We start from the raw sequence: 27,997 nt of genomic DNA on the forward strand, positions 1-27,997 counted from the left end.
AGATATTGTGGCTCCGATCAAGTGACTAAGCTGGGAACTTGCCTGGCCAAAGAGGCTCTTGCCAAAGTCACCACCTGAATGTTAGGAGAATGAATAAGCAAAGGGACCAAAACTGCTTCGCCATCTGTGGTGCAGAGTGACTGCTCGGGGACAGCTGCCCTGACCTGCCCCAGCAGGCACTGGACCTCCTGGGTGGGTGACCTCTCTAGACACCCACCCACGCTCTCAGCACAATACCTCTGCTCACTCAGAGGTTTCTAGAAATGGGGCATGACCTTCCAAAGAAGTAAAAGCTGAACCTGCCGCCATGAGAAGAGAAGCATTTGATGTCGATGGTAGAGGGCACAGGGCAGTTGTCTAAAACAGGTGGGGGCGGGGGGCGGAGGGGAGGCGCCCACTGCTGCCAGCCCTCCACAGGCATCAGTACTGCTCATGGCGTACAGAGCAGCACTACTACGTGGGGAAAGCTCCATTTCCAAATCGCTAACAGAATTTAGTGAAATTTCCAGAGGAAGCACTGCCTTGGACCCACCTTGTCAGCTTGCTTCGTCCTGATTTGTCCATATCAGATGAGAGGGGCATACCACGGGTGCCGAGTCCCCGCCAGTCTACGTAAGTTCAGGCTGGGCTTTCTAGCCCAGGGAAATGGACCAAGTCATGTCTCAAGTTGCCAGGACAGCTCTTCCGGAAAACGGCTTTATGAAAGATGTAATCCATGCTTGTTTTCCCCAGAGAGAGAGTTCAGAGCCCAGCTGGTAGTTTGAATAACAAGAAGGGAAAGCACCAGCCCCCAGTGGCTTCTTCACCTGCTTGGCACTTTGTGCCGTGGCTCCGCCCACCCACAGCTGCGCCAGGACTTGGCAGCCAGAAGGCGGCGAGAGGGCAGGGCTGAGTCACGCCAGGTCCCAGCAATACCTGCGAATCCTGGCGCCTGTCACTGGTGAGCACCTCGCGCTCCCCTCCCCCACTCTCCCAGAGGATGGGACTGAAGGCAGGTTGAATCTGAAGGATTCCTGCTTCTCTCCAGAATGGAGCGCCTAGCTCTTTAGAAAGGAGGAGAGTTGGGTGTGAAGAGAGCAGAGCGCCTGAAGAATGGCTGCTCTGTGACTGACACATCCCACAGCAACCTGGGTTTATCTCCACACGCGGCAGGATACTGGGACTTTCCTGCGACATTACGCCCTCTACATGAAAAAAAATAAAAATAAAAAGGAGGAAAGGCCAGGGGGAGAAAAGACCCCCTTTTAGAGTAAGAGGCAACATGTCAAACTCCTTCTCTGCCAACAGGTGGTGCAGGGTTAGAAAGAACCTGACCTAGCCCTCTTCGTTTTACAGCCCAGAAAGCTGCAGAAATAGGCTGCCAGCCTGGGCTGGACCTCCAGTTTTCTAATTCGTCCTGATGTCCTTTCCTCTCTGCCCACAAAGCAGTAACTGTCAGCATCACATTTGTGAGAGAGAATGGCACTGTCCTTCAAGGAGAGACAGAAGTGCGCGGTCTGGAAAACGTGGACCTAGGCACCAGGCCACGTGGATAAGGGCCTCAGCATCATCAATGGCCAGTTGAGGGATGGGTAAGCTACTTAAGTCCTGGGCCTCAGTTTTCTCATTTGTAAAGCAGGGATGTTAATACCATCTCAGAAGATGTTAGAATGGGATTAATATGTGTAAATCCCTTAGTGCAGTGTCTAGCACCTAAGTGTGAGCTGTTGCTAGTAGGGAGCAACTGAGTCATTAAGGTCCTTTCTTCCTAATGCTGTGCCTGGAGTCTTTAGGTAAACGGAAGACTCCTCATCTACCCTTACGGTTCCCCATAACATGAGTTATTCCTGAAGCACCTGTAACAGTCTGATTCAGTTCCCCTACAAGTCGCTGAGAACTCGAGCTCGCCTGAGAAAGGAGCCTGTGAGGGCCTCCCAGGTTCTCACCATCTTCTCTCCCCTTTACCAAAAGCAGCCTCTGCCCTCTGCCCTCTGGAAGACTGTTCCATCGATTCCCAGCTGTGCCCGGAGAGTGGGAATAACTGGCCCCAAGCTGCCTTTCGGGGCTTTATGATCCAAAGAAACAGATCCAGCCCTAGCTGGTTTGGCTCAGTGGACAGAGCATCAGTCTGTGGACTGAAAGGTCCCAGGTTCGATTCTGATCAAGGGCACATGCCCGGGTTGCAGACACGATCCCCAGTGGGATCCCCATGCAGGAGGCAGCTGATCGATGATTCTCTCTCATCATTGATGTTTCTATTTCTCTCCCCTCTCCCTTCCTCTCTGAATAAATAAAAATATATTTTTAAAAGAGAGAGAGAAAAAGAAAGCAAAAAAGAAAGAAAGAAAAGTAAAGAAAAGAGAGAAAAATAAACAGATTCATGCCGAAACTGGTTTGGCTCAATGGATAGAGCGTTGGCTTGGGGACTGAAGGGTCCTGGGTTCGATTCTGGTCAAGGGCATGTACCTTGGTTGCGGGCACATCTCCAGTAGGGGTGTGCAAGAGGCAGCTGATCGATGACTCTCTCTCGTCGATGTTTCTAACTCGCTATCTCTCTCCCTTCCTCTCTGTACAAAATCAATAAAATATATTTTTTAAAAAAAAGAAACAGATTCAGGCAGGGGGCAGGCACTGGGTAGACTGCAGTTACAGGGACCAATTGTTATTCACTGACGATTTTGACCTGATTTCTTTTTATCTTGTTTTTACCTTGGTCAATACTCTGATCTCTGGGTCCTGAGAGGGTTGAGAAGAGGCGGGCACCAATTCAAACACGGCCCAGAAGACTTTAGAAGTCAGGCTGTGCTCTATAAATTGGCCAAAGTGGATTAGTGGACTGACAGTCAAAGGCACCCTCGGTTGCAGGCTGCCTGGTCGATTGGTCAATGTGTCTCTCTCACATAGATGTTTCTTCTCTCTGTGTGTCTCTCCCCCTCCCTTCTATTCCCTCTAAAAAAATCAATGGAAAAATATCTTCAGATGAGGATTAAAAATACATAAGTAACTAAATAAATAATTTGGCTAAAGACCTGTTACAGCCGCTTCCCCTTGAACTGCGTTCCCTGTGTGTCCAGGTGCACTCACCTTTCTCCCCCAGAGCATCTCCAGGATCTTTCCGAAAGAGGGTCTGGAGGTGCGGTGCCGCGGCTTGTTCCCCCCACCCCACCCGGGCTAAATGGGGAGTGTGATTGCAGCAAGAATGAGGCGTGAAGGCGCCTGATCTTGCCAGGCCGCTGGCTCTGGGAGGAGCGCGCCTCCTCTCAGCGCCCATCACACCCGGTAGGAGCCGAGGGCAGGTGAGGAGTGCGCACACCCCACACCCCGCACACACCCACGATTTCTTTAAAAAATGTTTTCTGATTTTAGAGAAGAAGGGAAAGGGAGAGAAATAGGAACATCAATGGTGAGATTCATTGGTTGGCTGCCTCCTGCACGCCCCCCACTGGGCGGATCGAGCCTGCAACCCGGACCTGTGCCCTTGGCTGGAATGGGACCTGGGACCCTTTAGTCCACAGGCCAACCCTCTGTCCCCTGAGCCAAAGCGGTTCCTTTTGACGTTTTCCTGAGCCTCCGCACTCAACTTTCCCGCCGGGGAGGGGGCGGGCGCTCTGGCCCCGCCCTCCGCGGGCTCCGCCCCCGCAGGTTGATGGCAGCAGCAGCTGGGACCGCAGTGGCCCCGGCCCGGAGAGCCGCCCGCAGCGCCGGAGCGCAGCCCCACACCCGGCGGCCCCAGCGCCGCGGACACCGGAGCGGCAGTCCCGGCCGCTGCCGCCTACCTCGGAGCCAGCGCGCCCCCAGCTCCCTCCGCAGAGGACTCGCTGCGTGAGCGCCCCTCGCAGGACCAGGTATCCCCGTTCCCTCTCCACCCTCCCCCCGCCCCTCCCTGCCACCATCGCAGACAGCGGAGCAGGCGAGATCTCTGGAGGGGGCACAGGATTGCACCCCCTCCCCCCTGCCGCCACAACCGTCCCGGTGGGGCAGGCTTGGTGTCTATATTTGGACGGGCAGCGGCCGGTGCCCAAAGGGTGCAGACACCTAGTCTCACAAGAACGCAGCGCTGGCTGGGGCAGGAGGCCCAAGGAGGGCTCGGGAAGTCCAGGCCTTAGGCCCCGGGCTGCAGAAGCAGCTTGAAGGGCACAGGGATGCCCGGCTGGTTAGGGGACAGGAGACAGTGGCTGGGCTTTGGGGAAGAGCGTAGGGCTGGTCCCGGCTGGAGAAAAGGCACCTCAGCCTCCCCACTCCTGCAAATCTGGCCCCAGCCCCGGGGTGGAGAGTTTAGGAGGACTCGGGACTCAGAGGAGAAGCAGGATGGAAAGGGTGGCAGGCAGAAGGCAGAAGGCCACAGTCAGAGCCTTTGGGAGAAGCCAGTGCCCAGAGCAGGGGGAGGAAGATGACCCACCTTACACTGTGTCCCCCAAAGCAACACGGAGGAGACTGATGAACACAGTAACAGGACTCGGGTTAGGTGACAGGAGGACCTTCTCCCCGGCAAATTTTTAGAAAATTACAAAACATCTGCCTGAACAATGCCAGAGATGAGGATGGTGGGGGGCTGCAGGCCTAGCCCCACAGCTAGCTCTGAGCCAGGATCCAAGGTGCCTCTGGCCGGTAAACGGACTCTGTGAAGAGATGCTCACCCAGGGCTGGCAGCGGGAGGGCAGCCTGGCCGTGAGGCTCCTCCCCAAACCACTTCAGCTTCCAGGAAGCGTTTGGGCCCAGTGGCCCCTCAGTCTGGGTGTCTGAGAAGTGAGGCCCACCCAAATCCTAGCCCCTTGCGTTAAGCCCCACTTCATAGGTGGACAAGAACTTTCTCATACTGTCATCACTTTGAAGAAAGCTCCCTGCTTCTAGGACCAGACTCTGAATTTATACCCAACTCCTGGCCAGATAACCCTTTTCACTTGTTACCCTAACCCCACCCCAAACCCCCTCTCACACTCCCTCTCTCTCTCTCTCTCTCTCTCTCTCTCTCTCTTTTCTCTCTCTCTCTCTCTCTCTCCCTGCCTCCCACAGTTTGCAGGACTAAGGACCGAAGGCGTTTCTGGGCACTGAGACCCTCCATCCCTGCCCGAAGCCATGAGCCGGCGCGTAGTTCGGCAGAGCAAGTTTCGCCACGTGTTTGGGCAGGCGGCGAAGGCTGACCAGGCCTACGAGGACATCCGTGTGTCCAAGGTCACGTGGGACAGCTCCTTCTGCGCCGTCAACCCCAAGTTCCTGGCCATCATCGTGGAGGCTGGGGGCGGGGGGGCCTTCATCGTCCTGCCTCTGGCCAAGGTGAGGGTGAGGAGGAGGAGGCTGGCGGGAGGACCCTGGCTGGGGCCCCCAGCCCTCCTGGCAGCAGCCTCTGTTCTCACCGGGTTCCATTCCTCAGTCAGCGGGCTGTGTGGGCTGGCTGCCCCGTTTCCCAAGCCCCTACAGGCCCATTGGGAGGCTCTTTCCCTCCCAGAGCAGCGGCATCACAGCGGCCTGCACCCACTCACCACCCCGCACCTGGTCCCAGCTGGGCCCGGGAGTGGGTGATGGAGATAGTCGGGAAGCAGTGGAGTCAGGGCCTGGCCAGATTCTCTTCCTGTCTCTCCTGATGCCACACCCCCTCAGATTCTGGGCGTGAGGACCTTTCTCCCCAGTCCAGGATAACCATTTGGCTACATCACACCCCACAGCTTCACGCTGAGGACAGAGTCAGGCTCCCCAGAGGCCCTGGCCACCTCCCCACTCTGGTTCGTGCAGAGAGGGGTATGAGAACAGAGGTCAGGGGGTCATGACACAGGAGCCCAGGGCCCTGCTCCCTAACCCAGGTAATGACCACCCCCTCTGCTGAGTAGCCTGAAGCCCCGCCACCGTCTCCACTGCCAGCCTGACCACCCCACGTATGACCTTGACCTGGATTCTGCCCCTACACCTTGTTCGAGGAGGCCCCACAGGTGGCAGGAAGAGGCCTGACAATAGCCAGTGACTCACTCCGGGACAATGTGGACACCATACAAGGACACCGTCCCCGGGGCTCAAATTTCAAGCGGGAGCCACCTCCTCCCCCCAGTTACTACTGTCACTCCAGTGCCACACAGCCCCCCTTCTCCCCTACTGTCTGGGCCCATGCCAGCCCGGCCGCGGCTTCAGAGCCCCTGCGAACAGCCCATAAAGACCAAAAATAGATGGGTCCCAGCGCAGGTTGGAGCATAGCAGGCACCAGGAGTGCCCGCTGCTTGTGGCTCCGAAGTAAACCAGTGACAGGGCGGAAGGCTGCCAAGGGCGTCAGTGCTGCACTGCGTGCGATCTCACCTTCACCTCTTCTGCCAGGGGCTTTCCATACTCATCCACCGGGCGCAGGCTCAGGAACATCCTCCTCCGAGGAGGCCTTTCGGAAACGCAGGGCTAAGAGCTCAAACCTTGGCTCTACCAGTATCTGTGTGTCCTTGGTTAAGTCACCTGACCGCTCTGTGTCTAAGTCCCTGATATTAAATGACTTCAACTCTGTCTTCACGGAAGTACAGGGAGTAGGCTGATTGGGATTGGAGGTGCAGAGAGGGGTCTGCAAAGAGAAAACCAATGGTGGAGACTTGAAATGTAAACAAGTCCACTGCCCGCCCCCAAAACCACACAGGAGAGTGGCCCCACCTCTCTCTCTCTCTCTCTCTCTCTCTCTCTCTCTCTCTCTCTCTCTCTCTTTCTCTCTCTCTCTCTCTCTCTCTCTCTCTCACCCCTCCAGACAGGACGAGTGGATAAGAACCACCCACTGGTCACTGGGCACACTGCCCCTGTGCTGGACATCGACTGGTGTCCACACAATGACAATGTCATCGCCAGTGCCTCGGATGACACCACCATCATGGTAGGAGCCAGCTGGAAGCTGCTGGGTGGCTGGGCAGGGGAAGCAGTGGGGGCTGGCTCACCTGTTCTAGAGAAGGTGGTGAGGGAGGTGCTGGGTCCCAGGGCCCTGTCCAGCCCAGCTCCCAGGCTATTTTTAGCTACATGCCCACTCCTTCCCAGGATGCACTGCTTAGGACTAATAATAACCATGGCCAATTTGGGGGTGAAGAGTAGGGAGTTACTGCTCTGAGGCCTCCCTGCTGAGGTGATTAAGATCTCTGGAGAGTGCCAAAACCGGTTTGGCTCAGTGGATAGAGCATCAGCCTGTGGACTGAAAGGTCCCAGGTTCAATTCCGGTCAAGGGCATGTACATTGGTTGCGGGCACATCCCTAGTTTGGGGTGTAGGAGGCAGGTGGTCGATGTTTCTCTCTCATCGATGTTTCTAGCTCTCTCTTCCTTTTCCTTCTTCTCTGTAAAAAATCAATAAATATGCCAAAGTAGCTCCTCATCCTCCCCGCCCTCTCTGCCTTTTCCTCCTACCAGGTGTGGCAGATTCCAGACTATACCCCTATGCGCAACATCACAGAGCCCATCATCACGCTAGAAGGCCACTCCAAGCGCGTGGGCATCCTCTCCTGGCACCCCACTGCCCGGAACGTCCTGCTCAGTGCAGGTCTGGGGGCCTAGAGAGGGATCCCCGCAGTAGATGGTGGAGGGAGGGTGGCCAAGGCAGGGCCGGGTGATGGTGACTGGCCGCTCCGGGCAGGTGGTGACAACGTGATCATCATCTGGAACGTGGGCACCGGGGAGGTGCTCCTGAGCCTGGACGACATGCACCCGGACATCATCCACAGCGTGTGCTGGAACAGCAACGGCAGCCTGCTGGCCACCACCTGCAAGGACAAGACCCTGCGCATTGTCGACCCCCGCAAGGGCCAGGTGGTGGCGGTGAGTGCCTGGCCTGGCCGCTCCCCAGCCCCCACCCCGGGAACCAACCATAGGCCCCTAAACCTGAACTCCCTGAACCCCGATCCCAGCCTCGGGGCCAGTGCTTCCACCCTCCGCCACCTCCCAGTGTCTGCAGCCACAGCTCCCTGCCCTGAGCCCTGAGCCCTGAGCCCTGAGCCTGGAATTCTCTGCCCCATGCCTCCTCCCTCCCCTTCCCTCTCCTCCCCTCCACCTCAGGAGCTCAGAGAAGGGGAGGAGTTGCAAACCATCTTCCCATTAGAACCTGCATGAAACCTGAGTTCCCGGACCCCTCTCCTCTCAGCCGGCACTCAGAGCCATCTTGTGGGGGGGGGGGGGGCCGCGGGGATGTCAGGGCCTGACACTGGCTCAGGGCCCGGCCCTTTCCGCCCTCGCTGACCTGCTGGGCAGGGAGGGAGAGGGGCCATCCTCGGGGGGAGAGAGGCCATCCTCGCGCGTTGCTGGTCTCGCCTGGGTGTGAGCGGCGGGGGGGCGGCGGCTGGCACCTGCCTCACCAGCCTCAGACTAACGCGGGGCGCGTGGGGCGTGTGCATGTGTGTCTGCGCCCCGTGTGCGCGCGCGGCCAGCGGCGGGCCTCTAACCCACTAACCCCGCGAGCAGGAGCGAGCCCGGCCTCACGGGGGCGCCCGCCCGATGCGGGCCGTCTTCACCGCCGACGGGAAGCTGCTCAGCACCGGCTTCAGCAGGATGAGCGAGCGGCAACTCGCGCTCTGGGACCCGGTAGGCCAGGCCTCGCCGGGCGCGCGCACTCGCGACTTGGCTAGGTCCGCCCGGAGCGCGGCCGGGCCCGAGGGGGCGCCTTCCGGAGCAGCCTCGCCGCGTCCCCGGGACACCGGCACACCTCCCACTGCTCCGGGGACCGGCCATCACCTGCCGAGACGCACGCCTCCAGGTCTCTCAGGGCCCACCGCTCCCCAGGCCCGGGACCTTTAGGCCCCTTTTTGTCCCCCCCACGCTGGCCAGCAGGCTGCTGGGCCCTCCCTCCAGGACCCCCGGGGCAGGCAGCGGGTGACGCCTCTCCCTGTTTTCCCCTGCCCCCAGGAGAGGTTTGCGGCCCACGAGGGGATGAGGCCCATGCGGGCCGTCTTCACGCGCCAGGGCCATATCTTCACCACGGGCTTCACCCGCATGAGCCAGCGAGAGCTGGGCCTGTGGGACCCGGTAACGCAGCTGGAAGCGCGGGGTGTGTGCCCCGGGGACTGGCATCACGGGAGCGGGGCCAGGCGTCCCCCCCACCCCGCAGGGCGTGCCCACCGGACCGGGCTGGAGGCTGCTGCCCTCCCTGCAGCGCCTCCCACGCCCACACCCACCCCTCCGCCCAGTTTTGCTGCTGCGTTGCCTGCAGGAGCCCACACTGGCGCCCCCGACTGGTGATGCCGAGTCCCTGGGGGTGGTGTGCGGTGACTGCATGCTGCGGAGAGGGCCTGTGTGCCGCGGCCCGGGAGGGGCGTGTCCGGGACCGGAACTGCGGCGGAGCGCAGGGGTTCGGGTTCGGGGCGGCGGGGGATCCTGAAGCGGGCGGGCGGGCCGGTCACGCCTCCTGTGCTCCGGCAGAACAACTTCGAGGAGCCGGTGGCGCTGCAGGAGATGGACACGAGCAACGGCGTCCTCCTGCCCTTCTACGACCCCGACTCCAGCATCGTCTACCTGTGCGGCAAGGTGCGCCGGCGGGGGCCGGGCGGGGAGAGCGCGGCTGGCAGAGACCGGGGGAGGGGGTTCCTCCGCGGTGCGGCTTGAACCCGCCGGCTTTGCAGGGCGACAGCAGCATCCGGTACTTTGAGATCACCGAGGAGCCGCCCTTCGTGCACTACCTCAACACGTTCAGCAGCAAGGAGCCGCAGCGGGGCATGGGCTTCATGCCCAGGCGGGGGCTGGACGTCAGCAAGTGCGAGATCGCCCGGTCAGCAGCCCCCACCCGTCCTTCCCGCGGGGAGACACGGGGCGGCCCGATCGGGTGGTCTTTGGGGAAACGGGGGGCGTCCAACCAGCTTGGCAGTCTCTGACCTTGGGTGTCCTCCTCTGTAAGAGGGTGGCCCGCACCCTCTGGGAGGCGTTCCCTGCTGGACTAACCACTCACTTAAAGCTAATGCCCGGGAGGCGCTCCGCACGTGGGGGCCTCCAACCCCTTCCCAGGGAGACGCTAACGGGACGGGCGCCTGTGGGGTGCTGAGCCCCCCCACTCCCTTACAGGTTCTACAAGTTGCACGAAAGGAAATGTGAGCCCATCATCATGACGGTGCCCCGCAAGGTGAGGGGCGGGGAGAGGGGCTAGGTGGGGCGGGGCTCCGAGGTGGAAGGGGGCGGAGCAGGTCCGGCGCCTGCTAACCCTCACCCCCCTGTTCCTCCCCCGGACCCCACCATCACTCCTCCCCTCCCTCCACCCCACCCCGCAGTCAGACTTGTTCCAGGATGACCTGTATCCAGACACGCCGGGGCCCGAACCGGCCCTGGAAGCGGACGAGTGGCTGTCGGGCCAGGACGCCGAGCCCGTGCTCATCTCGCTGCGGGACGGGTACGTGCCCCCCAAGCACCGCGAGCTCCGGGTCACCAAGCGCAACATCCTGGACGCGCGCCCGCCCTCCGGCCCCCGCCGCAGCCAGTCCGCCAGCGACGCCCCCTTATCGGTGAGATTCGGCCCAGGCCCAGACCCCCGCCCCCTCCCAGGCCCAGACCCAGACCCCGCCCCCTCCCAGGCCCAGACCCAGACCCCGCCCCCTCCCAGGCCCAGACCCAGACCCCGCCCCCTCCCAGGCCCAGACCCAGACCCCGCCCCCTCCCAGGCCCAGGCCCAGGCCCCGCCCCCTCCCAGGCCCAGACCCAGCCCCCGCCCCCTCCCAGGCCCAGGCCCAGCCCCCGCCCCCTCCCAGGCCCAGACCCAGACCCCGCCCCCTCCCAGGCCCAGGCCCCGCCCCCTCCCAGACCCAGACCCCGCCCAGGCCCAGACCCAGGCCCCGCCCCCTCCCAGGCCCAGACCCCGCCCCCTCCCAGGCCCAGGCCCAGTCTACACGTTCGTTCCCCACCCCCCATCCCCTCCCCCCGCCGACGCCGCCCCCTGTCCTCCCCCCGCAGCAGAACATGCTGGAGACGCTGCTGGAGCAGGTCAAGGCACTGCGCGAGCAGGTGCAGGCGCAGGAGCAGCGCATCACGGCGCTGGAGAACATGCTGTGCGAGCTGGTGGACGGCGACTAGCGCCGCCGCGGCAGCTCCGACCCCGGAGGGCGAGGCCGCCGGGCGCAGGGCGCAGCTGCCCAGGCTTTGGGTCTGCAACTTGGGAGCCCGCCTCTGGGCTGGGCGCGGGACTGGGAATGGAACTCCTTCCCTGGCGGGAAGCCTGGACAAGTGGAGCCTCGCGGGCGGAGACAGGTACCGCCGGCACCGCACCGCCGGCCGCCGCGCGGCGCGCCTCCTCCGGACTCGGCGGGAGCTGGCCGGGTGACGGGGCCTCAGCACCGGTGCTGCACGGCGAGACGGCGTCTGCCCGGCCCCTCGCTCGGGGCAGAGGAGTTCTTAGTTATTAGCAAGGTGCTTGGGGACATTGGGGAACGGGGCTTGGCCTCAAAGGGGTGGCGACTCGATAGACTAGCGGGGGGAGTGACAGGGCTAGTCCCTCTAATCAGGCCACGTGACTCCGCCCACATGAGTGGTAAACCGGCGGATGCCACCCCAGTTCTACAGACACAATCCTTTGGCTGTAGAGCTGGATCCGCCGGTTACGCCCAGCAGAGGGCGCTCTTTCCACCCACAGGGGAGGGCGGGCAAAAACTGGCCTGGGCCAGCAGGTTCACCCCCCACCACCCGCCTCATACACACTGCCCCTAGCCCTGTGTGGCCTCAGCTCCAGGAGGAAAACAAGTCATACTGAATGAAATCTTTTACTAAGTGTTCAGTCTGTGCCTCCTGCCTGGGGCGTGTGTGTGTCTCTATTTGAGTGTGAGAGTGTATGTGTGTGTGTGAGAGAGAGCATGTATGTGTGTGAGTGTGTGTGTGTGTGTGTGTGAGAGAGAGAGTGAGTGTATGTGTATGTGTGTGAGAGCATGTGTGTGTGTGTGTGTGAGAGAGTGTATGTGTATGTGTGTGTGTGAGAGCATGTATGTGTGTGTGTGAGTGTATGTGTATGTGTGAGAGCATGTGTGTGTGTGTGTGAGAGAGTGTATGTGTATGTGTGTGTGTGAGAGCATGTGTGTGTGTGTGAGAGAGTGTATGTGTATGTGTGTGTGTGAGAGCATGTATGTGTGTGTGTGAGTGTATGTGTATGTGTGTGAGCATGTGTGTGTGTGTGTGTGAGAGAGTGTATGTGTATGTGTGTGTGTGAGAGCATGTATGTGTGTGTGTGTGTGAGAGAGAGAGTGTATGTGTAGAACAAGTCTCCCAGCCTCTACACATACTATCCCCAGGCTCCCCGAGACGCTGACAGATGAGCTCAGGATCCAGCAGGCACCCTCTCCCCTCAGGGCCTCCCCACACTGAAGTTCAGAAGGAACCAGGCGGGCGTTCCTCCCAGTGAAGGCAGATAGGAAAAGCCTCAGGTTTGAAGCCTCTTTAATTTGTGCCTCAGAATCAGTCTGGTGCCCCTGGCATCAGGGAGGGGGTAAGAGGAACCGTTTCTCTTTGTTCTTTCTTTCCATCCCTTTGTGTCCCTTCTGAACCTCCCGGCTGACCCAGGGCAGCCCCATCAGAGAGAATCCGGGCTAGGGTGTGCCGTGGGCCCCTGCCCCCGGCAGGGTCTGTGCTTCTCTTGGTGGGTGGGGTGGGGCTGGGGAGAGCCGGGGGTTAGCACCATTGGATGAAGGGTTTTAGAATCAGCCCCTGGGCAGGGGCAGGTGGGACGCACAACCACAGAGGGCTAGCAGCAGCTGGTGGGAAGGGGTGGGTGGTGATGCCAGGGCCTCGGGCAACCCCTCTGTATCCAGTCGAGTGTAGGGTCTAGAGCTTGCCCCCAGCCCAATATGTCTCCCATTTGACAAAAAAAATCATGTGGGAGCCAGGCTCACCCAGGTGTGGGGGGCCACGGTGGGCACCCTCCTGATCACAAAAAAAAAAATGTCTTGGGGAAAGGGGTCTCCAACCTCTGGCCGCCCACATGGAAGCTGGGACCACCCTGAGACCTGGGAGGGGTGTGAGGGCTGGGGGAGCTGGGCACCCCGCTAAGTGCACTTGACGCTGAAATGCTGGAGTGGGGGAGGGGCTGGGCCCTAGACGTGCTGGTTTGCGGCCGGAACAAAGCAGCAGCACAGCACTTGGGGAGCTCAGCTGCCCCCAGGGGCGAAGAGCGGAAATGCAAAGGCTTCACGGGCAGTGTCCGGGGTGGGTCGGTGAGCAGGCAGCAGGGAGGCCAGCCAGGAGCAGGGAAGGGGACGCTGCTCCTCTGAGGACCGGCCTCCCGCTCAGGGCCGCCTGGCTCTGCCCTTGGGCGGGGGAGAGGGCTGAGGGTCAGTTTCAGCCAAGCAGGGGGACCGGGCCAAGCCAGCTGCTTCCTGGCCCGGCCAGGAAAGGTACCCCGGGGCCGTGCCGACCCCCTCCTGGTCCAGTGCCTGTGCCTCCCTGCGCCCCTGAGGCGGTGGCCCTGGCCTCCAGCCACTCCGCGGGGCTCACGTGGCGTGGCCGAGGCCGGGCAGCGGCACTACTGCTCGGTCAGCGAGAGCCTCAGGATCCGCTCCAGCTCCTCCTCCTCCTGGCGCGCCCGGCGCCGCCGCTCCTCCTGCTCCCGCGCCGACAGCTCCATGGCCAGCCGCAGCTGCTCGTCGTAGCTCGGGAACACGCGGCAGCCGGGGCCGGGGCCGGGCCGGGGGCCGGGCGCCGCCGTGGGGGTGGCGGGCTGGTGCTGCGGGGTGGGCGGGTCGCTCCTGGGGGCAAGGACGACACATCCAGGGCTCCGGGCGCAACTGCGGGCCAGCGGGTCGGGAGCCAGTGTGGAGGCCCGGGACCAAGCAGCCCTGCCCACCTCCCTGGCTCCCGCCGGGCGTGGCACACACATCCCAGTCCCTGCAAAGCCCATCCTCCCAGGGGCAGCAGCCAGCGCGTGTGGGCATCTTCTCGAACCCTGGCCCTGACATCTGGCCCGGGGAGGGTCCGGAGGCCATGAGGAGTTCTGCTCACCCACCCGCAGGGCCAGAAAAGGGTGTGGTAGAAACCACTTTGATTCCAGAGGTTCCTCTGGGCCGGAGGGGCTGTTGGGTGAGCAGTGTCCTCACCCACTGTGACAGGGTGTTGGGGTGTTCTGGGGGGGGATAGAGGAAGGGGGGAGGGGGCATCTCCAAATCCTGGTGGACACTGACCTGTCCTGTCGGCGGCCCTCGCAGGACATGGGGTGAGTGCCCGGCTTGCTGTTGGTCAGCGCCTCCCAGATGGTGACCTGGCGGGAGAGGCGGGGCCGGTCGGCTACGGCGGCACCGCAGGCAAGTGGCCCCTGGTCCCAGGGCACGAACCTGGTCGTACTCACTGCCTGCCTCAAGCAGGCTCTGCTGGATGGCGAACTGCAGGAGGTCGTCGTCGTCGTCATGGCTCACTGCCTCCCGCTGGCCCCCCAGCACGCTGTAGCCTCGCGGGGCCTCGAACAAGGCGGGAGAGATCTCGCATCCACGGCAGGAGGCTGAGGGCAGGCTGAGGTCAGAGTGGCTCCCAGGGAGGGGAAGAGGGCTCTGGACAGGGGGCTGGCGGGCGAGCTCAGAGGGGCAGGGCGAGCTCAGGGTGCAGGGTGAGCTCATGGGGGCAGGGCGAGCTCGGGGGAGGGGGGGGGGCAGGGCGAGCTCAGGGGGGAAGGGCGAGCTCAGGGGGGCGGGGCGAGCTCAGGGGGGCGGGGTGAGCTCAGAGGGGGCGGGGGTGAGCTCAGGGGGGCGGGGCGAGCTCAGGGGGCGGGGCGAGCTCAGGGGGCGGGGTGAGCTCAGGGGGGCGGGGTGAGCTCAGAGGGGCAGGGCGAGCTCAGGGGGGGCAGGGTGAGCTCAGAGGGGCAGGGCGAGCTCAGAGGGGCAGGGCGAGCTCAGGGGGGCGGGGTGAGCTCAGGGGGGCGGGGTGAGCTCATGGGGGCAGGGCGAGCTCAGGGGGCGGGGCGAGCTCAGAGGGGCGGGGCGAGCTCAGAGGGGCGGGGCGAGCTCAGGGTGCAGGGTGAGCTCATGGGGGCAGGGCGAGCTCGGGGGGGGGGTTGGGGGGGGGCAGGGTGAGCTGGGGGGGGCAGGGCGAGCTGGGGGGGGCAGGGCGAGCTCAGGGGCAGGGCGAGCTCAGGGGGGAAGGGCGAGCTCAGAGTGGCGGGGTGAGCTCAGGGGGGCGGGGTGAGCTCAGGGGGGCGGGGTGAGCTCAGGGGGGCGGGGTGAGCTCAAAGGGGAAGGGCGAGCTCAGAGGGGAAGGGCGAGCTCAGGGGGGACAGGGCGAGCTCAGGGGGGACAGGGCGAGCTCAGGGGGGACAGGGCGAGCTCAGAGGGGCGGGGCGAGCTCAGAGGGGCGGGGTGAGCTCAGAGGGCACAGGGTGAGCTCAGAAGGGAAGGGCGAGCTCAGGGGGGCAGGGCGAGCTCAGGGAGGGCAGGGCGAGCTCAGAGGGGCAGGGCGAGCTCAGAGGGGCAGGGCGAGCTCAGGGGGGGCAGGGCGAGCTCAGAGGGGCAGGGCGAGCTCAGGGGGGGCAGGGCGAGCTCAGGGGGGACAGGGCCAGCTCAGAGGGGCAGGGCGAGCTCAGAGGGGCAGGGCGAGCTCAGGGGGGGCAGGGTGAGCTCAGAGGGGCAGGGCGAGCTCAGGGGGGCAGGGCGAGCTCAGGGGGGCAGCGCTCACTTGTGGAACTGGAGCTGCTGACGCTGGAGGAGTCGCTGCCAGGGGAAGGGGTCTCGCTGCCCGGGCTGCCCCGCACGGAAGGCACGGGCTCGTCGCAGCCGTTGAGGTTCCCGAAGGTGATGCGGGCGTTGAGGATGTGGAAGATCGGGATTTCTGAGGATGAGGAAACCATCAGGTGCCACCACCCACCCCCTCACACTGTAGACTGCCCCCTCTCCCTCCTCTACACCCACCCAGCCCCACCACAGTGGGCCCGGGACTCACCGATCTTGACCGGGAAGCCAGGAGGCAGGCGCAGGGTAATGAAATCCCGGAGCTTGGCGAAAAGCGCGTTGCTCACAGCCATGAGGTCGATGATGGGAGCTACCTGCTCACACAGGGACAGGGGGTGCTCCTCACAAAGCCACAGCTTGGCCTTGAACCTGCCCCCCCAGGGTCCCAAGGGATGAGGGACATTGTAGAAATGATGCTCCTGGAACCTGATGCTCCAGAAAGCCCCTGCCCCCCCCCCCATCCTGCCCTGCCCACCCCCCCTAGTGCCAGCCGGGGGCCTCACTTCTGTGTCTTGGTGGTCAGTTCCATGGGGCGGCCCATGTCACGGTTGCCAAGCTCAAAGTTGGGGTTGAAGTACTCGTCCGCGGTGATGGCAGTGGGGTTGGCTCGGCTCAGAGTCTGGGTGATGAGGGTCTGCACCGCACGGGGAGGGCCCGTGAGTCCTTCTCAGCCCTGGATGCCAGCCCAGCCGTTTGTATCCCAGGCCTGGAGCCACCCCCACTGCCACTGAGTTTTTGGGCATCGTGGGAGAGGTCCTCACAGGCATGCCAAGAGGACACCTTCCGGGCCTTCTCCCGAGCCACATCCGTACCTTTCCACCAGCGCCCCGCCCTGGCCCACACTCACCCCGTTTTGGGGGCCCCCATGCTGCTCGGCAATTCCCAGGAAGGACTGCAGCGGTGTCTTGCAACCTGTGAGAAAGGTGGCATCCTGGAGGACACCGCAGCCCTCGGAAGTCAAAGCACCCAAGTCCGAGGCAGGAGGATGACCCCTGGGGGCGGGGCGGCTGCTTGTCCACACCAACATCCGGGCACCTTCCTCTGAAGGGGCTGGGAACGCCAGGGGCGGGGCCAGGACCACTATCTCTACAGCCGGCAGAAAAAGCAGGCCTCGGGCTCAGGGTAAACTTCCAGCGTCACCCTCCAGTCGATGGCACTGGACACAAATACCTGCGTTTGGTGAGCAGTTCTGGAATATACATGTGTATGTATGTTTTCTTTCAGGCACCTCCATATTCACTTGTTCTCCTGTGGAATTGTCTGTGGACACCAAAATGGGTGTCGAACTCATCAGAGAAGGGCAAATCACTCAGCCTAACCGGGCAATGGTTATCAGTCCACGTGATGGAAACAGCGGAGTGCATGATGCAGCGTGTGCGGCCACATTGCAAGGCCTGGCGGGACGGATTTGGCCCGCGGGCCTTGTGTTTGACACATGTGCCATAAATGATGCCCAGAACGTCAGGTGTAGCATCAAGAAGCACAGGGAATCAGTGGCCCGGACTTTCTGCCTAGGGTGTGTCCCACTAGGCTGGAAGGACCAACAAAGGGCAGCCATGACACTTCTCTCCCTTCCCAAACCCCATGCAGACTCTGGTCACGGAGCCCAACCAAATGATGCCTTGGAATCACCTTGGCAGCACGCAGGCAGCCACTACCAACCATGAGGCCTCGGCCCTTGAGTGGGAACCTATTTGCCTGAATAGACGATCCTGGCTTTTGCAAGGATGTCAGAGGGGGTGCTGATGGAGGTGTTCACGTGGCAGCCGGCTCCTCACAGCCGCCCACGTGCCTCTACCCCGTTACCTTTGACCTTGCCCTTGTGCTGTTCTGAAAGATGCTCTGTCCGTGTCCGGGTGATGAGTTCCACATTGGATGCCCCGTACACCTGGGGAGAGATGAAGAAAGGGCTCACAGACCACTGGTATCCCTGCCCCTGGCTCCCCAGGACTTTCCGAACTCTTCCTGCAAGGAAGGGCCTGGGGCAGGAGACGGGGGAGCTGTCTGCTCCTAACCCCAGGCCTTTGAGCAAGTAGATCTATCAATATGAGGTCAGTAATTCATTCTCTCATTCATTCAGCAAACATTTTGTGAGGAGTCCTTGGGAGCCGGGCTCTGAGGCGGGCATCAGGGATACCGTGGTGCACAAGCACAGCCAGACATAGTCCCGGCCCTCTTGGGGCTCACGGTTAAGTTGAAGAGACAAGAAAGTCGACAGTGCCCGTGTGATGGGGACATGCCTCAGTGTGGGAAGCGCAGGGCTGAGGGGACAAAACGCGGAGACTCTGACCAGCCTACGGAACCCAGGAGACTCCAGGAGGAAAACACAAGCCCTGTAGCACCTGCCAGCCCCTTCGCTCAGCGGTGGCACCATGTGGCCCTGGTGGGGGCTGTGGGGTCCCAGAGGGGCCTGGCTGTGGGGTTAGGTGGCCGGGGTCTGAACCTGACCTGTCACTCACAGTTATGTGACTGTGTGCAGGTCATTTAACTTCCCCAAGCCTCCTTTTCCTCCTCCTTAGATGGGCTGACATCCTACTTCATAGAGCTGTTGTGAAGGTTATTGAACCGTGGAAGGGGTTCAATAATCATCTGTATGCACTCCTATGTTCATAGCAGCACAATCTACAATAGCTAGAATATGGAAACAGCCTAGGTGCCCGTCAGCAGATGATTGGATCAAAAAACTGTGGTACATCTACACAATGGAATACTATGCTGCCATAAAAAAAGGAATTCTCATCATTTGCAGCAACCTGGATAGAACTAGAGAACATCATGCTGAGTGAAATCAGCCAGTCAATGAAAGAGAAATACCACATGACCTCACTCATTTATAGATATTAAAGAACATTATAAACGGACAAACCAAAAGTCAGATATAAAGACAGTAAAGCAACAAGCAGACTGTAAAATTACAGCGGGGAGGGTAGGGAGATCTGGGGGAGATAAGAGATCAACCAAAGGACTTGTATACATGCATGTAAGTACAACCAATGGACACAAAACTCTGGGGAGGGAGGGTATGTATGGGGGGGGGGGCAATGTTAAAATATGTACACAGATAATAATTTAATTTTTTAAAAAATTTGCAGAAGTCTGTATCTATTTTGGACCATAATAATTAAAATAATTTTTATAACTTGCCTTATTCATAATAAAATAATTTTCTAATTTTAAAAAAAATCATCTGTAAAATGGGATTAGTAATAGTACCAACCGGAAGGGGTTGTTATGAGGATTAAATTAGCACACGCGTGTGTATGCCTGTGTGATACGTACACATGTATGTATGTGTGCATGTGTACCTATACATATATATATAAGATGTCAGAATAGTAAGTGCTCAATAAGCCCTGACCATTCTCCTCAGCTGCCTCTTACACTGGTGCCCTTCCCTCAGTGCTGCCCAGCGTCTGCAGCCCTGAGGCTGAGAGAAGGTTCAGGAAACCCTGGCCCGGCTCCCCGTGGGTGAGAGTGTGGCGGGGTCTGGCCCCAGGGAGCTCCAGGGCCTCACCTTGGCCTCGTACCCGTTTACCATCTCCGTCTTCTCGCTGCGCCAGCCCAGGATGCCCGTCTTGTTCCTGCGGGGTCAGAGCGTCCAGGTAAGGAGGCAGCCCACCGGGCAGGCTCCAGGCCCCCGAGACCACCCCTCTCACCTCTCAAAGGAGATGTTCTTGGTGTCGAGCTGCGTGGTGACCACGGGCGCCGCCAGCCGGCTCAGCACCTGCTCCTCCGTGGGCTGGACGGCAGCCAGCAGCAGCTCGCGGTCCTGCCCGGCCAGCGCCAGTGTCTCCGTGTGCACCACCCGGCGGTCGTGGTCGATCTCCATGACCACGGCGCTGGTGTCTGCGGCCGCGGGGCAGCACGGAGGTGAGGGGCAGCACCGGGCTGCCTCCGGCCTCCCCACCCGCCCGCCTCCTGCCGGCCTGACCTTGGCCCCTGAAGACGAAGCTGCGGTTCCCTCGCTGCCACGTCATGTGGTCGAAGCCCAGCAGGGTGGTGTCCACCCGCAGGTTCTGCCCGCTCTTCCACACTCGGTAGGTGTCGCTGGGGCAGATCTTGGACACCAGGGGCACTAGGTGGGAGGGAGGGTCAGAGATGGCTTCGATTTGCCAGACTCACCCAACGAAGGCCACGTCCGGGCATGGGGCCAGGTGTGGCCAGGAAAGGATAAGGGAACTGGTAGGCGATAAACTGCTCCCCCCAGTGTGTGCGGCCCCCCCCCCACCTCCCCCCAGTGTGTGCGGGCCCCCCCACCCCCCCAAACATAGACCACAGTCACTCAGACATGAGCAATCTGAGGTCGGAGACAGGCCTGTGTCAGCCACCACCCAGTCCCTAATACCCACCATCCACTCCATCCTTCACCCGTCTCCCAACAGATACTCATTAAACACCTACTGTGTACACAGTCACCGGGGATACAACATTGAACAAGACAGGACCCCTGCCATCTCGGAGCTTACCTACCAGCGAGGGGTGACAGGTAACAAACAAATGAGCAACTCAGTGCAAAGAGGAGGAAATAATAAGAAGGGGATTGAGGCAGTGTCTGAGGCGGTGCGCTAAGGCCCGGCTGGTGGCCCTGAGCCGAGAACCGAAAGAGGAGGAGCGACGGCAAGAGCTACGGGGAGAGCGGGCGGGGGAGCGGCAGGTGCAAAGGCCCTGAGGCCCAGGGAGACCCGACCGGCCCCTCTTACCCCAGCTCGTGAACTCCCACTTCATCTCCACGTAGAAGTCCTGCGCCTGGAGGGTGAAAGGAGAGTGGCGAGGCCTGCGCTGCAGACCGGGCTCCCGCCTCCGCGGGGCGGCCGAGAGGGGCCTCACCTTGCGGAGCTTCTCCAGGAGCACGGGGATGCCCGCCAGCCGCTTCACCACCCGCTGGTAGTCCCGGTACCGCAGCACCAGCTGTACCAGCTCCAGGTCCCGCGTGCTCACAGCCTCCTGGAGCACTGGGGGCGGGGCAGGGGGAGGCGGAGGCGGAGGTGAGGATACGATGCTGGGGAAACCCTGGCTGGGGGCCTGGGGTTGGCAGGGTGCCCACCTGTCCAGCCGCTGCGATTCTCCCTGCCCACATCTGCACCGTGTGCCAGCAGCACACGGGCACACTCGAGGTGCCCCAGCGTGGTGGCCAGGTGCAGCGGAGTCCGCCCACGGGGGTCCAGCTGCTCGATGTCCACCTGGAGAAGGAGGTGAAGACGAAGCCCTGGTCACTTCCAAAGCAGCCCCCTCCTCCCCTCCCGAACCCAGAGCCTCTCAGAAGGCAGCAGCCACCTTGCCACCCGCCTTGCGCGTCCCATGAAGCAATGGGAAGACAGACGCGGTTAGCTGGGGCCAGGGGAGTGGAGAGGGGCTTGCGGGACTGGACAGGAAGTAGCTCTGAGAGAGGGAGGGCCTTCCTCCTTTCCTGTCCACTAGGTCCCCTGACAGGTCTCCTCCCCCACGCCCAGGGGGCTGCTGTGGAGAGTAAGCCTGGGCCGGCAGGTAGACTAGAGAGGCTGCGGGCCAAGCAGGGCCGCCGGGACAGGACACATCCCAGGCGCCCAGGCCCACCTCAGGAAGGGCCACCAATTTCATCTTTGACGCTATCGCTGAGATTTAGCAAACAGTGGCAGAATTACATTATAGGAATGAAAGAATATGTTCATGGTACCTGTGGGATACTATGTATCAATACTATCATTTTTTAAAACATTTTTTTATTGATTCAGAGAGGAAGGGAGAGGGAGAGAGAGAGAAACATCAATGAGAGATAACCATTGATTGACTGCCTCCTCCATGCCACCTACTAGGGATCAAGCCCGAAACTCAGAAGGGCATGTGCCCTTGACTGGAATCGAACCCAGGACCCTTGAGTCCACAAGCCAATGCTCTAGCCACTGAGCCAAATCGGCTAGGGCTGTGAGAGCCCAGGCCCATCCCTGCCTCAGCCAGATCGCCCCCTTTCACCCCAGCGGGAGAACAGAGAAACCGGAGACACAAAGGCCTCTGGGTACAGACACTTGGGAATCCTACAGCAAGCAGGCCTGCTTGCCACCAGTCACCTTCCAGGAGCACCCAGGCACCAGTAAGCTCCACAGCCCCATTCTTCTTCTTTTTCAAATTGATTTAAGAGAGAGAAACATGGATTTGTTGTTCCACTTATTTATGCTTCCGTTGGTGGTTTCTTATATGTGCCCTGACCGGGGATCGAACCCACCACAACCTTGGTGTATTAAGATGACGTTCTAACCAACTGCACTACCCTATTCTTACTAGTAAATATGCCCCCACAGGCAGGGGTGACTGGACATTTGAGGAAAGCTGCCAACATAAAAGAGACCAAAACAGGCAAATGGATTTTTAAACCCAGAGGAAACACTGTCAACGCAGGAAACAGAAGAAAACTTTTTTGGAGGGAAACAGCAATTTGCATCCTCAGAGAAATAGGAAAAGGTCCTTGGACTCACAAAGCAGAACGGGACAGCGTGGCCTCCCCATGACCTCCCTCGGCCCGGCTTCCTTCCGGCCAGCCATTCCCGGACAGCCGCACCTGCCCCAGTGCTCCCTCCGCAGGAAACAGCCTCATTCACTCCCTTTCCAGGCTGCAGAGCCTCCAAACCCTGTCTCTCTTCCTTTTCTCTCACCTCTTACACCTAATCCACTGGCAAAACCTCACCTTAGCAGCTCTCCCTTCAAAACAGGTCCAGGGTCTTCTCAGTGTCACCCCCTTGGGCTGCCATCTGCCTCAGGCGTCCCATCTCCTCACCGGTCTCTCCACCCCCCTCCCCACTCCTGCCTCAGGTCCGGCCCCACGCGACCCAGCCAGAGTCCCTCGAAACGTCCCCCAGGTCCTTTAGCTCAAAGCCTGCCGGTGGCTTCCCACCCCATAGGATGGGACGTCTCCTTGAACTCATGCGCTCCCAGCCTCTGCTCCCTCCAAACTGCACTCCCCGCCCCGGCCTTCCCTGCAGCCATCTCCCACTCAGGCCGCTGCTGATGTCACCTCCTCAGAGAGGCCTGGCCGACAGCACGGCCTCGGTGACAGGTGCTATTTGTCTGCCATTGACCCTTACCTCACATTGGTTCTCTTTCAACACGAAATCGCTGGTTGGTTGGTTGGTTTGTTTTCATGGCCTCCAGGACCTGAACTGTAAACCCCACAGAAGGAGGGTCCCTCTCTGCTCTGTTCACCGCTGGACGCCCAGGTCCCAGGCAGCCATGGCCCGTAACTGGCGTGTAACCAACACGTGTGCAACCAGCACACAGATGACTAAGCCTGAGGGACATGGGGAGGGGACGGCCATAAAGGGTGAGATGGCCGAAACTGGTTTGACTCAGTGGACGGAGCATCGGCCTGTGGACTGGGGGGTCCCGGGTTCAATTCCGGTCAGGGGCATGTGCATTGGTTGCGGGCACATCCCCAGGTGGTGGTGGTGGTGGGGTTGTGTGCAGAAGGCAGCTGGTCAATGTTTCTCTCTCATCGATGTTTCTAGCTCTCTATCGCTCTCCCTTCCTCTCTGTGAAAAATCAATAAAATTATTTTTTTTTTAAAGAAAAAAAGAAAAAAGAAAGGGTGAGATGGATAAGCCACGGGATAGTTGCGGAAGTATGCTGCTGATAATCGTGGAGGTGAATAACACAAGGTGGTCGCCTCTGGGGAATGAGGTGCGAGGTGGGAGAGGCGGAGGGAGGGCCTCTGCTTTCCATTATAAGCCTCCTACCGACAGTTAAAGATTTTAGAACACAGATAGGAGCTCCTTTGTCAAAAAGAAAGCACTTTAAGTTATTTATGTTATTTTTTCTAACCTGTGTTGGCATTTCTTCATTTTCAAATATACCAGGAGCCTCCAAAAAGTGTCCCTGGCTGACCCCTGTGGCCCGCGAAGCTGTGACTCAGAAATGTGAGTGGCTCCCCTGCGCCTCCACTCCAGCTCCCCGCGGAGGAGGGAGAGCATGGGACCCTCAAGGCCCCGCCCCGGGTGGGGTCCTGAGCCCTGGGGTGGGGGGGGGGGGGGGGGGCCACAGACCCAGAGCCATCTCACCAGCCCTGCCCCAGAGGCTGCTGCTAACAAGGCCCCAGGGAGCTGGCAGGACACCCAGCCTGGCCCCGGGGCTTCAGACGCTGCCCGCCCCCTGCTCCCTCAGGTGCCTCCGTTCCAGGCTCCAGAGAGAGGCTGGCAGTGCCTGCAGGGCAGGGTGCCCCTCCTCCCTCCCACCCCTTCAGAGATCTACCCACACCCTCCCCAGCGTCCCCAGGGCACAGCTGTTTTCCAAGGGCCCTGCCTGTACCCAACCGAGCCCCACAGACGCCCCCACCTGCCCCAGCAGAGCCTCACAGGGGAAGCGGCCCCAGGCGGGAGAATTCATTAATTTCCCCAGCAAAGCCTGGAGCTATTTAATTGCTGGAATGAAAAGGTTTCCCGTGAAACCCAACACCGTGCTCCTCTCCGAGAGAATGGAAACCCTGAAACCCAGCAGGCCTCAGCCGGAGCCATCCGCAGGGGTCTCTCCAGCTTAAGAGCCAGGGCTCCCGGGAGGTCCCCCCTCAGGCACACACACTCGCACGTGCACGCACCCTGAGGATGCACACTCACACCCCTGCCTCCACCCTCAGCGTATGTGTGTACCCAAAGGGTGCAAGCACGTTCGAGCCAGCCGCCCTCTGGCTCTACAGGTGTCTACTCATGTGTAACACGCGTGATGGCTGCCAGCATACCAGCACATGCACACCCCTCACATCCACACGCAGGTGCAGGGTGTATTTTCCAACTCGTTTAGCATTAGCAGGATCCTTTTGTTAGGTGAAATCTTACAAGGACACACCAAATGCACAGACTGAGCGCGGGTGCCGGAGAGGAAGGGAGCGGGGCCCCGTGGGTGAGGCCTGGCCTGCTCAGTCTTTCTCTCTCTTCCCTGGCCCCCTCCCTCCTCCGGTCCCAGGGGGACAGGGGGGTCTGGTGCGGTCACTGCTTCCCAGTCCTCCCGCCGGCCCCTGAGGTGAAGGGACAGGTATGTCTGAGTCACTCAGGGGGGAGGGAGGCAGGATGCTCCCTCAAGCTGGGCTGAGCAGGTGGGGGTGGCCCCTGCTAACTCTCGCTTCACCCCGCCTCCGCCATCCTGCCCCACGCAGCCCCGCCCTCAGCCCAGACACATTGATTTCTGGTTTCTGGGGTTTGTGGCTCTCTCCCCTGAGCTGTGGCAATGGCCCACACCTGAATGCTCACTTTGGGAGGAGGGTGAACGGGGGGCATAGGTGCTCAGGAACACAATAGGTACCTTGGGAGGGGCAGCGTCTGAGCATCTGGGGGCCCCGCAATCCCATCTCCCCGCCTCCAGGTCAGAGGGATGCACTGGGAGAGCAGGAAGGAAGCCCGTGGTGGAGGCAGCCCCAGGAAGAAAGATGTTTCCCTAGAAGCACAGCCTGGCCCTCTCCAGAGGGCCTGTTGCCAGGGGAGGAATGCTGCCCCCTCCGCCCTCCCACAGGGAGCCGTACACGCCAGCCTCCCCCTCACACCCCCAGGGAACTCCAGAGACTGGTGACTCCAGAGCCAGGGCCATGGCCAGCTGGCTGTGCCGTCCTCAGGACTGCCAGCCAAGAAGGAACTGGCACATCCCGGCCCCCTCCCAACCCGGCAAAGCAGGAAGCCGGGCACCCAGCAACCATGTGCTGCTGGGCGCCAGCGAGGGGTGGTCATGGACCCTTCCCTTCACCAAAATACACCCTCTCAGCACCTCCCGTCTCCCGACCACTCCCTGCTTCCAGCCCCCAAAGGAGCTGGGGGTGGGGACTGAGCACAGCACATGAACTTGCTCTGGAGCCTGCCGTCCCATCCCATCCCCCTCTCCGGCAGACAGCATTGCCAAGCCTGCCCACGGGAGGGCCTCTGCGCCCGGGGCTTCTCGGCATGAAGCAGAGGTTGCTGTGCCAGGTGACAGCCGGGGAAGCCCAGATGCTGTGTTCTGTGACGGTTTGTGCCAGGAGGACCAGAGGCCAGGGCCTCCCGGCCGGAATGCCAGGAGTTGGCGGTGGCTTTAGGATGGTGGGTGGCTGCCCCCAGGCCCACCTTCTGCAGGACACGGTAGGCTGGGCACCTTCCCCTCTCCCTGGGAGCCGGAGGCCCCGGGGACTGAGCAGGGCACATGTGGACGCAAGTGTCATTCTGGGTCAGGCCCGAAGATAAGACACAGCCAGGGGCCTCTCCCTCCCAGACTGACTGGCACTCCCCTTCGAGGCACGCGCAGAGCCAAGGAGAGGACTGGCCTGATTCCCCGGTGGCTGAACACGGGTTAACCTCAACCAGTGCCCTATATTCCCCCTGCCTGGATCGGAGCAGGTGGTGTCCATTTCCAGGAGACACTACCTCACCCGGGCAGGTGGGGGCGGGGATGGTGAGGCTGGTGCCCGGTGTCTGTGGCAGCCTGAGGGGAGGAAAAGAGGAACAGGCACAGCAGCCCCGAACCACCCCTCCCTACAGCGGGCTCCGGAGCTCACCGCCCCAGCCTCCCCGGGGAAGATGGCTGCTGGACCAGGCACCCTCCTCGGAGGGGCCTGGGTGAAAGAGCCTGGACTCCGGGGGCCTCTTGCCTCTGCCCAGTCTCTGCAAAAATGAGACCACCCACCTCTGCAGTCAAGGAGTGTGACTGAGGCATTCTGTGTACCAACTCTTCCACCCACCATCCCTCAACCATCCCGTCAGCAAGTTCCTCTCCGGCCAGCCTTAAGTCCCTCCAGCTGTGACCTCTGTCAGAAACTGGTCTTCTTCTGTCCTCGGGGGACAGAGCAGGGGAGAGCCGGGAGGGACCGGACAGTCCTCGGCTCAGCACCCGGCACATCACACTGACCGTCCCCGTTCACACATCCCCGGAGCGGGGTCCACCTCTGGCCCCCCTGTGCCAGGCCCGTGTGCTGAAAACCACCTCCTCGAGGATGGACAAACATGGGCATGGTCTGAGGAGCAAGCTCCAGCACCCCTGTGTGAACGGAGGTCAAGTGTGAGCGGACACCCCAACCAGCCCAGACACTTGGAGGCTCAGGTCACCCCAACATCTCCCGGGACGGCTCGGCAGCCATGATGCGGAGCTGGCTGGGGGGCTCGGCGGTCAGCTTCGGAGGCGCCCTGGGACCTCCGCCTGCTTCGCTGTCTGGCGATGCCCTCCTCCTGCCTCAGGAAGCAGGCAGCTGTGCAGACTGAACTCCCTGTGACTCAGGAAGCGGCACCCAGAGGGGTCAACTCCTGGGCAAACCACTCCCAGCCCACGGCCCCAGGGCTGCGGCCCAGTCTGCAGGCCTCGGAGGAGGCCACCGGGGCAGGCAGGGCCCAGCTCCGGCTCCTGCTTCCCCCTGCGAAGGGGGACGGCCCTGCCCAGTGCCTACGTGAAGCCTGGGGGGCCAGAGGGGGAGTTGGGAACCACGTGTGACCTGTGCCTGCCTGCCTGCCTGCCTGCCTCCTGGAGAATGACCAGGAGACCCCACATTCTTGGAAGCCACTGTGGAGCAAAAGCTGGCTGACCCATCTGTGCTCACTGACTTGCAAGAACCAGGGAGCCTGCTGTGTGTGCAGAACCTCAGATCTTCCCGGTGGCCCGTGGCTCCCAGCTTCCTTCGAACCTAGGAGCCAGGCCCAGCACCAAAGGGCAGGAGAGCACCTTTCAGCTCAGGGCTTCCCCAAACGGTCTCTCTTTCTCCAACACCCTATTACCAAGCCGGTCCTGGGGTCTGAGGGATCCAGGGGCTCTGCCCAGCCCGAGAAAAGATAAGCACTCCCCGTGAGGGCAGAGGGCACTGGGTGGGGCTGGTGCCAGGGAGTGTCACACAGCCTATTCTCTGACCCTGGGCTTATGGACACACAACCCCCCCCTCCCCGCCTTGCCCACCTCCGCATACTCCCCCGGAGGGAGGTAGCTGAGCGGGGCGGATTCTCCACCACATGGAACATGGGCTGAGCCGGCAGCCCCTCCCGGAGTCCTCCCTGCCTGGGCGAAGGAGGAGCACGGTGCCCCCCACCCCAGCTGGGAAGGTCCGGGACACGTGCGGGGCGCCCGTCCCCGGCGGAGGGGCGCGGGCGCCGGGCAGCCCCCGCCTCCCGGCCGCCGCGGCTGGAACAAAGAGGCGCCGCGAACTCGCCGGGAGGCGGGCCGGCCGCGCCCCCTCCCCACGCCGGGCGGGCGGCGGGCGTGCCGGCCGCGGGCCCCCGCCGCTCCCTCCGCCGGCGGCTCACCTGGCCGGCGCGGAGCTCCCCCTCCAGCTCGCGGTGGCGGTTGTGCCACACCAGGTAGTGCAGCGGGTACCTGCCCTCCGGCCCCTTCCCGGCGGCGGCGGCGGCGGGGAGCATCGCCCGCTCCTCATGCCGGGGCCGCGGCGCCCGGCCCGGGAGGAGGGACGGCGCCGGGGCCGGGGCGCGGGGCCGCGGGGCGCGGGGCCGGCGCTGCC

The 27,997-nt window shown here is 61.6% G+C and overlaps 2 protein-coding genes and 1 non-coding gene across 11 annotated transcripts; 2 read left to right on the forward strand and 1 right to left on the reverse strand.

Moving 5' to 3' along the window:
• Window positions 1-1,062: 1,062 nt before the first annotated feature.
• On the forward strand, window positions 1,063-1,190 carry LOC118702631. The gene has a single exon (XR_004982792.1). It is a non-coding gene; the product is annotated as a small nucleolar RNA SNORA11 (small nucleolar RNA).
• A 2,424-nt stretch (window positions 1,191-3,614) lies between these two features.
• CORO6 (coronin 6) lies at window positions 3,615-11,663 on the forward strand. Of its 5 annotated transcripts, XM_036408463.2 has the most exons (12): window positions 3,615-3,824; window positions 4,993-5,253; window positions 6,689-6,811; window positions 7,334-7,463; window positions 7,557-7,738; window positions 8,378-8,497; window positions 8,819-8,938; window positions 9,332-9,436; window positions 9,532-9,677; window positions 9,968-10,025; window positions 10,171-10,401; window positions 10,847-11,663. In XM_036408463.2, the coding sequence occupies exons 2-12, from the start codon at window positions 5,056-5,058 to the stop codon at window positions 10,964-10,966; spliced, it is 1,533 nt and encodes a 510-aa protein (XP_036264356.1). In that variant the 5' UTR covers window positions 3,615-3,824; window positions 4,993-5,055; the 3' UTR covers window positions 10,967-11,663. The 5 variants fall into 5 exon arrangements, with proteins under 5 accessions (XP_036264356.1, XP_036264358.1, XP_036264359.1 ...); XM_036408465.2 differs by lacking the exon at window positions 8,819-8,938 and having other exon boundaries at window positions 3,616-3,824; XM_036408466.2 differs by lacking the exon at window positions 8,378-8,497 and having other exon boundaries at window positions 3,616-3,824.
• A 636-nt stretch (window positions 11,664-12,299) lies between these two features.
• ANKRD13B (ankyrin repeat domain 13B) lies at window positions 12,300-27,987 on the reverse strand. 5 transcript variants are annotated; one of them, XM_036408461.2, is made up of 15 exons: window positions 27,786-27,987; window positions 20,630-20,765; window positions 20,413-20,537; window positions 20,286-20,331; window positions 19,517-19,660; window positions 19,242-19,431; window positions 19,100-19,166; window positions 17,392-17,473; window positions 16,433-16,497; window positions 16,089-16,219; window positions 15,797-15,954; window positions 15,533-15,685; window positions 14,217-14,366; window positions 14,053-14,129; window positions 12,300-13,620 (listed from the first exon to the last, which is right to left on the reverse strand). In XM_036408461.2, the coding sequence occupies exons 1-15, from the start codon at window positions 27,897-27,899 to the stop codon at window positions 13,366-13,368; spliced, it is 1,893 nt and encodes a 630-aa protein (XP_036264354.1). In that variant the 5' UTR covers window positions 27,900-27,987; the 3' UTR covers window positions 12,300-13,365. The 5 variants fall into 5 exon arrangements, with proteins under 5 accessions (XP_036264354.1, XP_036264352.1, XP_036264353.1 ...); XM_036408459.2 differs by having other exon boundaries at window positions 12,300-13,659; XM_036408460.2 differs by having other exon boundaries at window positions 12,300-13,659; window positions 14,203-14,366; window positions 27,786-27,986.
• Window positions 27,988-27,997: the final 10 nt, after the last annotated feature.

Source organism: Pipistrellus kuhlii, unplaced genomic scaffold (assembly GCF_014108245.1).
Source record: "Pipistrellus kuhlii isolate mPipKuh1 unplaced genomic scaffold, mPipKuh1.p scaffold_m20_p_39, whole genome shotgun sequence".
Lineage (NCBI taxonomy): Eukaryota > Metazoa > Chordata > Mammalia > Chiroptera > Vespertilionidae > Pipistrellus > Pipistrellus kuhlii.

Bases quoted from the DNA above. Each gene is read 5' to 3' on its own strand.
- ANKRD13B (XM_036408459.2), bottom strand. From the start codon at position 27,899: ATGCTCCCCGCCGCCGCCGCCGCCGGGAAGGGGCCGGAGGGCAGGTAC. The intron at 19,661-20,285 runs GTAAGAGGGGCC...CCTCCCACCTAG, and splicing joins GTGGGAGTTCACGAGCTGGG to TGCCCCTGGTGTCCAAGATC. The intron at 16,498-17,391 runs GTAACGGGGTAG...CCTTTCTCACAG, and splicing joins GCACAAGGGCAAGGTCAAAG to GTTGCAAGACACCGCTGCAG.
- CORO6 (XM_036408463.2), top strand. From the start codon at position 5,056: ATGAGCCGGCGCGTAGTTCGGCAGAGCAAGTTTCGCCACGTGTTTGGG. The intron at 7,739-8,377 runs GTGAGTGCCTGG...CCCCGCGAGCAG, and splicing joins GCAAGGGCCAGGTGGTGGCG to GAGCGAGCCCGGCCTCACGG. The intron at 9,678-9,967 runs GTCAGCAGCCCC...ACTCCCTTACAG, and splicing joins AGCAAGTGCGAGATCGCCCG to GTTCTACAAGTTGCACGAAA.